Source organism: Leptodactylus fuscus, chromosome 5 (assembly GCF_031893055.1).
Source record: "Leptodactylus fuscus isolate aLepFus1 chromosome 5, aLepFus1.hap2, whole genome shotgun sequence".
Lineage (NCBI taxonomy): Eukaryota > Metazoa > Chordata > Amphibia > Anura > Leptodactylidae > Leptodactylus > Leptodactylus fuscus.
In genome coordinates this window covers 146,698,545-146,715,241 of record NC_134269.1, presented here as the reverse complement: position 1 = coordinate 146,715,241, position 16,697 = coordinate 146,698,545, and the positions used below count along the sequence as shown (strand labels likewise).

General features: G+C 39.2%; 1 protein-coding gene across 7 annotated transcripts in view; it reads right to left on the bottom strand.

The window, feature by feature from the left end:
* The window catches only part of GRIP1 (glutamate receptor interacting protein 1), a 355,754-nt gene that overhangs the window by 68,896 nt on the left and 270,161 nt on the right, over positions 1 to 16,697 (bottom strand). For 6 of the 7 annotated variants that reach the window (XM_075274408.1, XM_075274404.1, XM_075274405.1 and 3 more), the window contains exons 3-4: positions 15,393 to 15,528; positions 10,545 to 10,690 (exon numbers count right to left, since the gene is read on the bottom strand). The exons of the other annotated variant lie outside the window; for it this stretch is intronic. In XM_075274408.1, the coding sequence (XP_075130509.1) occupies positions 10,545 to 10,690; positions 15,393 to 15,528 (282 nt within the window). The remainder of the gene's footprint in view (positions 1 to 10,544; positions 10,691 to 15,392; positions 15,529 to 16,697) is intronic. 7 annotated transcript variants of the gene reach the window in all.

The following is a 16,697-nucleotide window of genomic DNA, read 5'->3' as shown; positions in this document are numbered from 1 at the left end:
CCGCCAGGGACTCAGATCCTGCAGTGCCAGACGTGTCCCACTGCTTAAGCCAGTACATGTCCGGGCCCGTCTGAAGTTTGCTAGAGAGTATTTGTATGATCCAGAAGAGTATTGGGAGAATGTCCTATGGTCTGATGAAACCAAACTGGAACTGTTTGGTAGAAACACAACTTTTCGTGTTTGGAGGATAAAGAATACTGAGTTGCATCCATCAAACACCATACCTACTGTAAAGCATGGGGGTGGAAACATCATGCTTTGGGGCTGTTTCTCTGCAAAGGGGCCAGGACGACTGATCCGGGTACATGAAAGAATGAATGGGGCCATGTATCGTGAGATTTTGAGTGCAAACCTCCTTCCATCAGCAAGGGCATTGAAGATGAAACGTGGCTGGGTCTTTCAACATGACAATGATCCAAAGCACACCACCAGGGCAACGAAGGAGTGGCTTTGTAAGAAGCATTTCAAGGTCCTGGAGTGGCCTAGCCAGTCTTCAGATCTCAACCCTATAGAAAACCTTTGGAGGGAGTTGAAAGTCCGTGTTGCCAAGCGACAGCCCCAAAACATCACTGCTCTAGAGGAGATCTGCATGGAGGAATGGGCTAACATACCAACAACAGTGTGTGCCAACCTTGTGAAGACTTGCAGAAAACGTTTGACCTCTGTCATTGCCAACAAAGGATATATAACAAAGTATTGAGATGAAATTTCGTTACTGACCAAATACTTATTTTCCACCATAATTTGCAAATAAATTCTTACAAAATCAGACAATGTGATTTTCTGGATTTGTTTTCTCATTTTGTCTCTCATAGTTGAGGTCTACCTATGATGTAAATTACAGACGCCTCTCATCTTTTTAAGTGGTGGAACTTGCACTATTGGTGACTGACTAAATACTTTTTTGCCCCACTGTAAGTCAAGTGCAGCTGGCAACAGATAAAAAAACATCATGCCTTACCCATAATGTAGTGAAGTTTAGGTGAATGAGGATTGCTGTGTGCGGGCCGCCCACCCGACGTTTCAGCACGCTACAAGCCTTCTCCTAGCAGCAGGTGTCCTAGTGGGTTCTTATAAGAGTCTTACTAATGTGTTATATAGATACAAACTCCCAAGTGCATTCCTGCCACCAATTCAGATGATTGCCTGGGTCTGGCTAGTCACTCATGTCACGCTGGGTGAGAGATTGTCTCTTAATATTTCCCTAGGACTCCCTTGTGGTTATATCCACCTCTCCCTCGTTTTTGTGTCTTCTCTGGGGCAGCGATATGTCTTGGAGCCAGAGTGAAGTTTCTGTGGCAGTTCCTCTCTAGAGATACTGGTTTGTTGATCCTTCCGGAGCTGTGTTACACCTTTTTTTGTGTAGTTTGGCACCCTTTCCCTGGAACTGGGCTTCACTAAATTGGGGGAGCTCCTTTGGATGCCTGATATACCCTAATTTCCTTAGGATGAGGCCCCATGTTGCTGAAATGCAGCTTTTTTTGTTGCAGATTTTGTTGTGGTTTTTTGAGCCAAAGCCAGGAGTGGATTAAGCAGAAGGGAGAAGTACTGTATAAGAACATATTATATATTTCCCATTCCTTTTGTAGCCATTCCTGGCTTTGGCTCAAAAAACCGCAAAAAAAAAAAAAAAAAAAGCTTTGTATCATCAATGTGGGGCCTCAGCCTTACACCAGTTTATGCCCTTCTATAGACAAGACATAGGCCATGACAGGGTAGGATTGGAGGGAAGTGGATCTGTCCCTTTTCAAGACTGCAGTAAGCTTGAGAGAATTGTTAATGTAGTCTTATTTCCTATATTCTAATTTCCTTTATTTTATGCGAGTTAGACTGTGCAGGATGGGTGTGTCTGACCTCTGCCACGCAATCAAGGGCACAGTTTTTGCATTGTGTATCAACTAGCCCAAAGGCGTTTCCTTTTTGGTCAGAGGTATAGTATAGTTCCTACCGGATTATTTTCGTCGTATCCTTGCTCCTTAGGTATGCCTTCTGGGACTCATTAATGATGTGGTTCAGGGCTAATATGAAAGGATTTTCTTTAGTTTTGGAACTGTTGTGTGCCTGAAAGATTATTATTATGGACTGGAAAGAAACCGAGAAGCCTTCCATTACGGATTGGCTTTAGTTGGTTAATAAATATGTCCCTCTATACCCACTACTATATGTGAACAGAAAATGTCCTCACAAATTTGAAGATGTGTGGTCACGCTGGCTAAAGATCACTGAGAGCACTTAATGGGCTGTGTGGTTGGTGGGTGTCGGGGACATTGGGTGAGTAGATGTGGTATATATATTACATGAGTAATAATAGATTATGGTGTATGTAAGCGGTTGTGGCTACTGGCGGTTGCCTCTTATAAATGTGCAATTTTGCAATTCAATGTACCATGTGTTGATAGCGATATTTTACTACCACAATATCTGTTTGTTTACCGTTATTGGTTTCTAATTTTGTTTGTTATTGGAAATTTTAAAAAAGCCTGAAAAAAAAAGTGCAATTGGGCGTGCCAGATCCTCCAATTGCTCTGTATTGATGTTTGAAAACCTAAAGCTCTAAGCATGCCCCCATTGCACCCGAGTTACATTAGCATATTTCTTTAAAAAATGGCATTTTAGGGAAAAGGAGCATCCACTGGACTAAATCTAAAAATGATGGCGATCTGGGGATAATGTCTCCATAGTGCATATTGGCTGGTCTGACACAATTTTCAGCTAACAGACTCCCTTTAAGCACTGGTTATTATCTGCAACACTTGTGCTAACCCCTTAAAGTGTGCCGATCATAATGCAAGCTCAGACAGTGGTAAATGTAAATGTGTATACAGACGTCACGTTGTAGACCTTACAATGATGATTGTTGGCAGGTAAAACATAATGACTACAAGCTTTCTATTCCATATGCACATTCTCTGGCAATTGAGATGAAGCTTTCTGTGTACGCATTTTATGTGTTTCTCTCAACCCTCTGATTATACAGCAAATGTTCATCTGCATAATGGACGTAATCTAAAAACCAAGAGTCTTGTCAGCGTAATGTAAACCTGTAAGATTTGTTTGATGCATACCCCTCATATGGCTGCCTATTACAGCACACAGAGAGAGACCTATGGCAATGACAATATATATACTGCTATAAACATCCATGTAATAATAATCATTTGTCTGCCTTTTTTCTGCTGCGCTACAGATGCTAATAAAGTAGTATTATCTGGGCATCCTCGTAGCTCTACATTAATATACCGCATACTAGCCCCTCTGGCCATAATAAATTCACTGCTCATTCAGAAGCAGCAGAATAACAACATTTTTATCTGCTCCTATATCACACACAATAAGTATGCATTGGTTCCCAGTAGAAGGACGCAGAGGGTTTCAGGTAATATGGTTGGTCATAAAAGAAGGGATAGGCTTTGGAGCGATTTATGCCATATACACAATTGCTCCTAAGGCCACCTGTCATAAGCATCCACATTTATATCATTGTTTGATTTCTTATGATGCTTCTATGCCATATTAAATAAAAGAAAGTAAGAAAAATGATGGCTATTCTTTCCTAGGCAGAAAGGAATTAAAGCCCAACACTACTTGAAATGAACGCCAAGCACAACACAAGTTGTCTAAAGGATATAATATTGTGTATTTCTCAAGCTAATATTTATCTGCCTTAGAAATGCAGAAACCATTTCTAAGATAGTTAAATGTCTCTTTCCTTCCCCTGAAGGGAGTTCCACTTAGACAAGGTAATATCTGATCATGGTGTAAATCTGATGCATTTAAGAATCTAATCTAACTAGATTACATAAATAAGGAGTTAAGGTACTTATGAATTGTTCGGGGTGCGACCACTGGGACTACCACCGGTCCTAAATGTCAATGGTTGTGCATGTGTCACTGCAATTGCCAAGGAATGGCAACTGTATGTTTTCCAAAAGCAAGTAAAAGGGAGACTCTGTTACCTGATCTTAGGCTTTGAGTTAGCCCTGGTTTTCAGTGACAGACCTTGGCTTAACAAAGGTCTCCAGGGACGTTGCACTATAATGCATAAGGAATGCCCTCATGACTGCCTGTGCATTGTACTGTACATAGTTATGCAGTAACATAGTAGAATATATAGGTGTTATAACACATACCAATTAGAATAACAAAATGTTCAATGAACTGCAAAGAATGGAGTGGAAGGGACACCAAAGGATATTAAACTTCGGCACATCAGAGGTTCCGCAACACTTAGGCCCTACATTATATGGCACTGTATGTATTAATACATTTTGTGCAAGGCTGAGACAGACTGGGGGTTCCCTAGTTCAGTAATAAACTCCCATTTACGCAGTTGATCCGTCGTGTAGTCAGTTTCTAAAGTCTGCCTGCATGCCTGAAGATGATGAGCAATCATTTCTTCCTTTATGTATCTCTTCAGCCTCCAGATGCTTTCTTCTCCCTTGACCTAAAAAGCTGGTTTCATCATGATCGTGCTGACAGTTCAGCTCATAATTACTGTTGCAGGGTATAACTTCCAACCTTGCACTTTGTTCCTTCTATTCCATAGCTTTTTATTGAAATCTCAGTCTGAAACCGCAAAGCAGGGAAGAGCAAATGCAGAAAAATGGGAATTCGCCAATCAATGACGCGAAATGCGTTAATAATCTTATTATAAAACACTCTCTGAGGATCTGGATCTACTCTGAAATACACAATTGGTTTCCCCTCATTTGGCTTTGTTATGGAAAACCCTATATTCCTCCAATGGGGAGGGGACACGTCCAGCTTTTATAACAGGACTAATAGTGACATGAGCAGAGTGAAAATATTCCCCTAAACTCACAAGATTGATTTCCATTTACTTCATAGCTTCAAAACAAACTATAGCCTCTGTTTAGAAAAAGTCTATGCTCGTTTTCTCACAGGCAAAATGGAGACTAAACCGATGCATTTCTAATGAGAAACCTTCTTCTATTATATTGGACATACTCAAAATGTAACAAAGGTCTGGTCCCCATGGATAGATTTAATAAAAAATACATTTATATTTATATGACCCTAAATAAAAGCCTCTCCCCTGATGCTATAACAAATGGAATTTTTTTTCTCTAGCCCCCCCCCCCCTGTTCCTGAGCAATCAATTCAGTTAGTTTGTGTGTCTGATATGGTAATTAGGTTCTAGACTGTCAGGTGGGCGGACTCAAGGAGGAACAGGCAAGTGGGTAGGATTCTAAGCTCCGACACTGTCCAATTGGAGGTGTTTTAATTGCTTGGAAACAATGGAGGCTACAGAAAGAAAAATCCAACTGTGCTGGAGTGAAGTGGCACTTTAAAGGATACAAATAGCTGGAGCAGGTAGAAGTGGTGAAAGGTCCTCTTTAGAGAGGCTTTCCAGTCATGAACTTTTTCCCCCAAGGGAATTTGCTGCACAGTGATCAACCAATCCACAATCACTATAGATAAGTAATGACCTGTACTGATGTGAATAAAGCACTTGTGGTGAAAAAGAAATGTGCTATTTAGGGCCATTAGCCTTTGTGTGTGCAGGTTGCTCTCTATATTCTCCTGCAGCCCCTTCTCACTCCTCCCCCCTCTATAGAATTCTATGTAGCCTGATATCTGAACTGCAGTCTGTCTCCCTCTACCAAAACATTCAGGAGATATTTATCAGTGGATATCAGTCTAGAAGGAAGGAGCAGGAAAAGAGCCTGATTACTGGACACAGATGATTTTTTTTTTTATCTGATAAGATATGTTATAAAGTTTCTCAGATATATTACATATTCCCTTGAATTCTATTTTGTGACCATTTAAATAATGTTTTTGCAGATGCAGTCCATTTACAAGAAACAGGGGTGATCGACTCTTGGCGCTCAAGGTTGAGTTTCTACATTGTATTTCTTCTACTGTGGGTACCATGCAAGCTGTCAATTTGACAATCATTTAATTGCTGCTTTTTCTAACAATTTCAAAGCATTCCTATGCAATGTTCATATCTGTGTTGTCCGTCACAGAACCAGAAGAACAGAAAAATTAAAAGCAACAGATCCTGGAAATGACGGATGTGAATGGATCCCATTGACTACAATAGGATTTGTCTGGTGTCCAGACGATAAAGTTAGGGTTGCACAGCATTTTCATCCAGCAATTTTGGTAGGACACTGTGATGGGGACTCCGATGCAGATACAAAAGCAACCTTATTTATAACACAAAATAATTTCAGTGCAGACCCTCCACTTGTCAAATATGACATTTTCCATCTCGCTCCAATTCCTCACCTTACTTACATTCTACACATACTATACCATCAAAAGCTCAGACCTATTTCACACTTGGAATGATTGGTTACATGTAGACCTTCTCTGCATGACAGGTCTAAGTGTTCCATCACCAATGCCATATTGTACCTTGGCACCTTTGCCACTATCCAGTTAGTAGTATAAAGAAATGTACAGCATTTTTGTAATCCATAAACGTTGTCCCTACTAGACAGCTCCCTACTCTTCATTCTTATCTTGACAACAAACAGTAGTCACTAATTCATCTCTTCTGTGTAAACCTTCCTTTTAGACTGTATTAGTAGTTCTGTCCCACTGTGTATATGTCAGTGCGAACTTAGACTAGAAAGTCTTAAATTGCACCAGATGTATCAACAGAGTTTAATGATGAAGAAGAACTCTGGCACACTTAAAATGGCTCATGTTATAGCAAAAAGCAGTGCTGCATCTTAAGCCACTCCCCTTCCACATAAGCCGTGCCCACTTGTAGATCAAGGTACAGAAAGAGTTAGAAAGTGCCTAACACAGCATAAATGTTGTGTTAAGCATGGAAACCAGAATGATAGCACATTTTCAATAGAAAATCTGACCCAGTATGTATTCATTTGACCTTTTTTAAGGATGTAGTTTGTCTCAAGTAGTTGTGAACAGGAAACATGCATAGAGTAACTCATGCAGAACATTTGTGTTCTTGCATTGGCCACAAAACACACCTGTGTGCCCACAATACAGTAGCGTATACTGTATATGCAAGACTAATTCAGCTAATGGTGGGTGAGAATGAACTAGGGACTAAATTAAGCTGGTGATTTCTACATGAACACTTTTAATGTACAGAGTATGAAAATAATTGAGATGGCTGCGCCCCGACTAGAATAGCAACATCTCGAAATCTCAAGAGCATTGGATTCTACAGTCTTTCTTACTAGGAACTATGATAAGGATGGTAGTTATTTCAGGAAAACAGCTTGATGTGGAAAAACCCAAGAGAAAAACTGGAGTATGTAATATAAAATTGTTCAAGATTAATTATTTGAAAGGAGAAGAGGGGAACGTCATAGTTGTATGTACAGTCTCAGAAGCATGCATCTGAATATGTGTTATATAACCCATTGATGCAAAACGGTTTATTTCTAAATTCTAACATGGATTTTTTTTAAAGGGTTATTCCCATGTACATAATCATATCTATATTTGTAGATAATAAAAATTAAACTCTTTTGCAAATATAAGTAATTAAAAATTCTGCAAAGTTTTAAAGATTTTCTCTAACTTTCTTAGTGGTGACAGTCCATTTGTGATGGCCACAAATGCAGAAACTTTCTATGGTCTGGGACTTGTCAGGAACCCATCAATGATTTTCTTATTGTAGCTGGGTTATCAGGCAGGGACACTACATGTATCAGAAGATATCCCGGCCACAATAAGGACATCATGGCTGATTTTCTGACTTTAGAAATGTTCAGCGTTCATGGTCGTATCCATTGGCAACCGATCAAGACAACAACTTGTGATCACAAGATATTTAGAGAAAATCTTTAAAACTCTACAAAATGTTTAAATACTTATATTTGCAAAAAAACTTTTAATTATTTACAAATTTAAAAATAGTTATGTACATGGGAATACTCATTTAAGTAAGGGGTGTATTTAAGAATAAAGCCTGGTGCATATGCAGACCCTTGTTATTTTCTTTTTCCATGGTATTTCAGAAATAATTCTGGAGTATGTTCTACATGTCTTCTTACCCGTAGTTCACCTCTACATTCGGTATTCCATTCTGGGAGTCTGCATGAGGACCCACCTAACGGAATACTGAATGCATCTGCAAGCGGTGTGCCAGTGAAAGCACATGGACCCCATAGACTATAATGGGGTCCGTGTGCTGGTCGCACGAATCATGTGGACAAGAAAGTAGATTGGGAACTACTTTCCTGTCCGCATGATCCCTGCGGAGATCTGGCGGCAAGCACACGGACCCCATTATAGTCTATGGGGTTTGTGTGCTTTCACTGGCACACCGCTTGCAGTTGCGTTCGGTATTCCATTCGGTGGGGTTCTCATGCAGACTCCCCCGGACGGAATACCAACACAGATGTGAATGAGGCCTTATTGGACTATGATTCCACGATGAAGAAGAACAAATTGTTTTCCTACTGTAGAATATATAGTACAGAAAGACTACTAATCCAGAACACCCTCCATACAGACATTAGCATGCCCACAGCACATATTTTCTGACTGATGTTTCTTGCTCCATGGTTTGCTCTATGGATCTACTGCACACAGCTCTGAGCAGCCTTTGGGTAAGACAGAAAAACCATGAACCTTGATCAAGAATAGAAGGATTACAAGTAATCAAGAGATTTAAAAAAAAAAAAAAAAAAGGAAGAATATTGTTACTTTACTTTATAAGATATTGTCCATTATGTTATGATTGTAACAAAGCAACTTTACTTTTTTTTTTTTTTTCTATCTGACCATTGGAATAGGATATTAGAAAATGTCAAAAAACATTATGGCCTTCACTGAAAGAATGCTTTGGGAGGAAAATACCAGGAGAAAGTAGCGTGTATGTGCTCAGCCTATGCAGATATGCAATAAATAAGAGCTTGAAGCATAAAGTATTTAGATTTTCATGCTTCATTTACAAGACGAAACACCGGCTCGGCTTCCTGCGGCTGGTAAAATGAAAACATCAAATGGCAGAAAAGCTTGCACAGCTCAGACCTTGCCTCTAAATAATTAAAGAAAACACACATAGGAACAGAAGCAAGGAAGGAGATGTGGGCTGAGGTCACTTGTTCTGCATAAAGAGCAAAGCACAAGAACAAGAGGAAGGAAAACTAATTCTCAAATCTGGAGATAAGCACCAACACATCCATTTATAGACAGATACAGAGCCTCGAGAATTATCACCAAGGCTTCACAAAGGCACTTAGCATAAACGCCCTGTAGGGCAGCACACCACTGAATCTTTCTATTAGCATATGTGTCAGATCGCTAGAACAATCCTGAATATGCAAACAGATTGGTTACAGCTATTTCATATATTAATAACTTTATACTACGGCCAAAGTATATGGCCAGTATATGGACATGCTGTATTACACTCAACAGGTCATACACTTTAGTTATTTAGCTTTGTTTGCATACAGAGACCATATAGACGGTTTTAACTAGGCAATATGTACTGTATAGTGGAATCAATTTCTATTGCGGTACCAAAGACCATGCTCAATGTGAAAATAAAGTAAAACTTGTAAGCAAAGTTACTAAATTAAGAAAATGCATATACTAGGGTATGTGATCAAACAGGCCATTAATTCACTCACCCTTATTTTTAGAATGTAAATTTTCAAGGTACTTTATACACTGTAGGTCTTTAAAGAGGACCTTTCATGTCCTCAGGCACATGCGGTTTTATACACCCCTAGAAAGCTGACAGTGCACTAAATTCAGCGCACTGTTGGCTTTCCCATTATGTGTGGTTACTGATCTTTGCCCACTGTCAGAAGGGCATTCCTAATAGTCTAGCTGGGTTGCGAAGAACGACCCCTGCTGACTATACTCATCTATAGACATGTACTGGAGGGGGTGTTCCTTACCGCCCAGCCATGACACTAAACTGTGAAGAACACTCCCCGGTACTAGTCTAGTTCTATCAGGGGAGGCATTTTTCACAGCTCAGCTAGACTGTCAGGAACGCCTTTTTGACAGTGGGTAGAGATCAGTAACGGCACTAATATCTCCAGCCCTGGGACACATAATGGGAAAACCGACCGTGCACTGAATTCAGAGTACTGTTGGCTTCTAGCAGTATGTAAAACCGTATGGGCATGAGGACATGAAAGGTCCTCTTTAAATCCACAGATGACACCCCTTCTCTCAGCTATTGGCTCACCTCAAAGACTTCCTCCTTTGCCTGTCTTGTGCATTCACTCTGCACACAATACTGGTAATATTTAAAGCTTTTTAGGAAACTCTCAGTTTTTGGGCCAAATGCAAGAGAAAGCAGTGAAATTGGAGATGAGATTTCATGATTTCAGATGAGAGTCAGTGATTTAAAGAGCAAGGTTCTATAATAAACTTCACATCTATGCACTGACATCATCATATAAAGACCTGCATGAAATTCATTTAACCATAAGATTTGCACCCTCTCAGAGATGGTCAGTCTATATTCACAGTATTTCACAGATAAAAGCGATACTGTATATTTTAACACACTAAAATAAAACACAGTGATCGGGTAGTTGCATTATAATATATTGGTAATAACTTACACACTGGGGGAAGCTCATATTCCACTTCCAGAACCACTCGCTCGCCAACATTCTTCAGCAGGCTGATGATCTCATCGTGGCGAAATTTCGTAAGGTTGATGCCATTTACGCATTTGATATAATCTCCCACATTCAGTTGGTCACTTCTGTAAAGAACACTTGTCTGTCAGAATGGCGCAGTTTTGCGCTAAACTACAGTATATAAGTCTTTCCAGCAGAATTACTATAAATTAAACTTTATTATTTCAAAATATGGTACAGTTATATTTCAATATTTCAGATGCTATTGAAGGCAACTTACAGTAAAGTAAAGGAATCTTCTATTACATAAAATTATCAGAGTAGAGTAGTAGTAGTAGAGGCAGAGTAGTTCTATGTGAAAACCCCCAGCAGCCAGGTTTTCACGCCATAAAAAACACAAACGTTCCATACAACCCATTTAAGGTTAGAGCTAGAGTGTATTGACATGGCACCATGTTAGCATCTTCAGCCATTATATAAAATATAGACAAGGCTCAATATCACTCTTCTACCCCAAACATTAAAGGTAGGGTGTTCTTTTTACCACTCAAAATGACAATTCCAATCTAAAAACAATATAATTTGGCAGCTGAATGTGAAATATTTCTTGCTAAATAAGTTGAAAACTTAGTAAAGCAAGAAAACTATGTTTAGTGAATATTAACAGTAGTAATATGCATTTTGCTATGGAAATACTTAGGACTCAAGCATGGCTGTTAAGTAGTGCTGGAAACATATAATCATAACCCACCGCTAAATAGTGTGTTTCAGAGCTCTCCGCCGCCAGCAGAGGAACAAAGACTACTGCTAAACAGACCACATGCAGATTATTGAATATTATTGACAGGCCCAGAAAAGGGCAACAAAGGTAAGCTTTTCCAAGTTTTATTCGGATAGTAAATCTGAACTAATGTAGAACAAAGCTAATAAAAAGACTTCATAATCAATGCTATTTTATCTTTGTGCATGGATTCCACACTATCACTGGAGCAATAAAACAATAAGTGCATTGAAATAAAGTACTAATAAACAGGAGATTTTCAGAACCTGGAATTACGACTTTTTATAGATTATTTTTGACAGTTTTGTAGATGTGATGATTGCTATGGAGCCCAACAGAGCTAAACCTGGAACATTCAGGGATTAAGCAGTGAGTCAGGGGTTAAAAAATTCTGAGCATTATTGTTTTTAATTACCAAGATTATTTTGTGCTGATTGATTTGTTCTTTTATCTGTACAGTGGTCAGAAATACAGTGTTAAAGTGTACATAATCTTTCAACAAACTTTGCATAAATCAATAGTACAGTTCAGTGGTGTAGCTAGCAGGGGGCGGCCTGGGGCCCACTGATTATGTGGGGTCCACCTGGTGCCGCCATAAACACATGCAATTCTTTCAACTAGATCGGTGTCTTAAGGTCACCAATACAGTTGAAATGCACAGTAGAGCAGGAAGCATTTAGCTTCCTGCTCTGCCATTCTGTAAGCCGCAGATCACTTCAGGGCTGCTGGCTTACAAGGTGCCAGGAACACCGACAAGATGACTGCTTCCCGACACAGACAGTCGCAATGCTATGACATCTTTGCATTTCCTGTGCTGAGGTGCAGACATCCTTGTCAAGCAGAGAGGAGACAGTTCTTTTTATATGTTAAGAAGGTATTAGGACTATACAAAGAAGATCATTTATGTAAGGAGGAATAAAAAAATATAAGGGGCCTTATTTATAAAAGAGGTCTTTGAGAGTATTATGACTATAGGGGGAACAATTTATATAAGGCCCCATAAAGAATATAATTATAGGGCAATATAACTATAACAGGGGGAGTGTATATATATATATATATATATATATATATATATATTGTGAATATAAGGATCATTAGAGGGTTTTAAAAATATAACTGAGGTTATTAATAAAAGGAGTCATTGGGGATAGTATTTATCTCATAGGACATAGTATAAGGGGGCAATTGGGCAGTATTAAATTAAGGAGCACTTCGCCTTTATTACAGAGCTTTTCTAGTCAATTTTTATTCAGGGTAGGTCATTAATAAGAGATCAGGGGGTTTATGACAACTGGACCCCCCTGATCACCTGTTTGACGAGGCCATGCGATCTCTTCTCTGTTTATATGCATGCTGTCTGTTTTTCTGTGACCATGTCATATAATTACAGCCTTGTCTTATAGAAGTGTATAGGATGAGGCTGTAGTTACATTGCATGGCTACTATGAAATGAACGATACAATGTAAACAGAGAAGGGGTCATGGGACTTGCACAACAGATCAGATCGGTCCTGGGTGTCGGAAATTCCACAATTTTTTTTTTTGAGAAGTCGTCAAAGATATCTGAGATTAGTCACAGAGACAAGTTAGAGATAAGTCACAGCTAGAAGAAGTGGTCATGACAGTCTAGTTGAGATAGAGACGAAATGTCAACTGTGATAGTCAGAGATGTCACTTCTAAGTCACAAAGGTTTCCTATGGAATATTCACCTAAATCACTGTACAGGCACCCTATAGTGATAATATCTGTAAACCTGAGTTGGGAACCCACTTGGCCGTGTTTGCCCCCTCCTTCCATGCTGAATCCTTAGATACACCTCTGGTACATTGAGTATACATTATATCTGGCCATTATATGACTTGTATATTATTCTCTATTTTCCCCTCTGCTGCTCAAATCTGAACTATAACCATTTGCCTGTCTCACGCAGAAACAACCCCAGGACCATGCAGGGCTTAGAGAGAGTTCTGACCGGTACTGATGTGAGTAAGGGGCTTTAATTGTGGGAGAAATCTCCTATTTGGCTCTAGCATGACATTGAGCCCATGTTTCTCTCTCAACTCCTGCTTACTTTTTCACCCAGTCTATAGACATATGTAATCTAAGTTATGTGACCTGAAGTCTATTTTGAGAGGTATATAGAAGGGATTCTAAGAGTGAAAGTCATTTTAGCATAAGGAGGGGGGAGCAATGACACAGACCAATAAGAGCAGAAAGAGTAATAATAATTTCTGCAAAGTTTGTTGAAAACCTAGTGACCAGCTAACACGTTTGATCACATATTGTAAAATGAAAAAAAATAACAGTTCCACTTATATGACTGGATTCTGACTGGCTGCAATCCCAATAGAGGAAGCATACAATTTTACTGCATACCACATATACCTAAAATGTAATAATACAGTATGCAGTCAATTCAGAAGTCCCCTCAAATAGCAGCTGCAAGCAGCCAGTTTTCCATTTATTTATAGGTGTATGCCAGCTATTTCTAGTACTATAATAATAAAAAATGTAGCTCCAGCAGTTAAGATTTCTTAGATCGCAATGTTTGACCTAAGATAATATGGTGACGATTCCCTTCAAAAGGATTCTATCATTAGAAAATGACGTTTTGAAGTAATGGCATGTTGGCCTCTCATTCTCTTGTGCTCCCCGCAGTTTCTGTAACAAAGCGTTTCTTCTGATATGCAAATTATGCTCAGGAAGCACAGGGGGTGTTACCCAGTGTCATCAACTGCTCACCGCCCCTTAGTGCCTCTTGTTCACTCCCCCTGTATCTTCTCCTCATGTGCAGTCGACTCTGCCACTTCATATTTGGGCAGAGCCGACTGCACATGCTTCGTCAGCCATTTTGCAATGTTTTTTTACATGATTTCAGCCACGTATAGCACAGCTTCTGATGCCTACACAAGGCTGAAGACTAGGAGAAGATGCGGGGGGTGAATAAAAGGCACTAAGGGGCGGCGAGCAGTTGATGACGATGGTGTGTTCGGAGTACAGGGGGAACATCCGCTGCATAATTGCCCAAGCATAATAAAAGAAACACTTTTTTACAGAAATGGCGGGGAGCACAAGAGAATAAGAGGCAGGAGTTGAATAGCCAAGTGTATTGATATATGGTATGCGTGTGCCTGAATGTAGATTTGCTAACCAGAATGAAAAAATCACCTATTTACATTGGTAGATGCATCCAAAGGACTGAAAAACTGCAGAAAACTATTTTTTTTTTATTATCAGCTATGCAGTTTCCATAATTGTGAAGCTAAGGAAACCCTGTCGCTCAGTTGTACTATGTAGTTTCCATAGTCCCTAGTCTCCTCTATGGAAGTTACAGGAACAACATAGAGCAACACTGCTCAGCTGTTCCCATATGTCCTGCAGTAAAGGTTGGGGTCTGAAGCTATATACTTTAATGACTAAACAGCTGAAAGAAATGTAAGACTATTTATGACTATGGGAAGATTTCTACAACTTACAACTGAGCTCTTGATTGATGCTTCCAAGAAAAATCTACAAAAATAAACATGTGATTCTTAGTGTACATTACAATCAAGTATTTTGTCTGCCATTGCTGGGGCGGTGTGGCCTAGAGTCTGGGGGCTTAGCAGTACAGGTATCCAGAGGTCACCATGAATTGGCTAGTGGGCTTATACATCTTGATTTAAATGTATACTAAGGACCTCATGTTCTTTTTTTTTTTTTTTTTTGTAGATTCTGCTGAGAAGCATAGATCAATGTATTGGGATGTGTGGTCCATGTCTTTTTCTTAAAATGCACGGTTTATTCAATGTGTTTTTGGAAAATGTTTGTTTAGCAGAAACCATATGCTATTATCAATATTACATGTGTACAAGTATTGTATCCAGTCACAGAAATGCTTCCTTATCTCAAAGTCGTATCATGTTCGAAAAATCCGGTGTCAATTATTTGGGTCGATAAGACATGCTGAAAGTGCGGTAACAGTACACTCAATAAACCATCTGGTCCTATGCTGCTACCACATTATGACTGTGTATTTGGGCTTGGGTGTATATGAGATTACCTAGCAGCGATTCCTCCTTGACGCAGGTTTGATACTCTTGGCTTCCCATCCTTGTCAATTCCACCTGACACTGTAAGCCCTAGCGTGGTGCCTTCTTTCTTCATTAATTCAACTATTGTTGAGCCCTTGAACTCTTCTGTTAAAAGGAAAATTATGGATATCATTAAAAGTGGAACCTCAAAAATTGTTTCCACACAAGCTGATTTGCATTGATAAAAGAGTGAGATGTGGTCTCTTATTACCACACAATGATAAATCACACAGTCCCATTTTATGCCATCCTATTCATCATGTCTTCAAAAAATGATGCCAAAGTCCATATAGGAAAGGCAAGTGGTTCTGAAAAGCATTACATTAAATAACAGAGAGCAAAGTTTCCTCCGTTCACACACTAATAAGCAACTCATAATGCCAGTAAGTGGGTGAGAGACCATGAAGGGTGAACAGTCAGTTTTATGATTACAATTTACTGAAGGCTTTAATTATGTTGTCTGCCTCGACTTTCTCTAAATGGAAGATGCTTTATTCCTCTGCTCTGAAGTCATACATCTTTTTCGGCTCAAGACAGGAGGTCATCGGAGCCAATAAACCTTTGTAGATGCATATTCTGATTATATTATACTCTGGCTAGATTAAAACATGGGTGTTCTCTAGCCAGAGCACACATAAAAAGCGTGGCGTGATCCACGGCAGAACACTCAACAGCCGTAACCTTGGAGTTCAAAGCCAATTATCTTCTACTCAGCTTGAGATTAGCTACTTTCCAGACACACACAAGAGTCTTGACTCTATTTATTTGTTTAATATCTTAGTAAAAGAACTACTTTATCAAGCAGAAATATTTACGTGAAATAATGGAGGATATTTAGAAGATCATCGTCTTAACAACATTAACTCAAAAAAAATAGACATATGGATTTTATATGGAAACATATTAATTTATGGAAAATCATATCAAATTACTGCCAAAGCAAGAATGTTGAATAAAAGCTATGGTTACCCTAGGTAATAAAGGAGTACTGCTGCAAAAAAAGACAAGCTAGGGCCATGTTACCTACATTGATTTTACCATGTAAAATAACAGCCTACTGTTTTGTAACACTTTGTGAGCTGATCAATGGCTCATGAACAAGACACGGGTCTAATGCAAATACCCAGTTCCATCTCATATAAATCAATAGGATTCAGAAATCTATGAACTATTAAATGTGTCCCACATGGAAAAGCAAAGACAGACTTATGAAGGAGTACAAATGGTCTAAGACCTGTCTGAAATATAGAATGGTCTAACAGTATGTCCCAGCA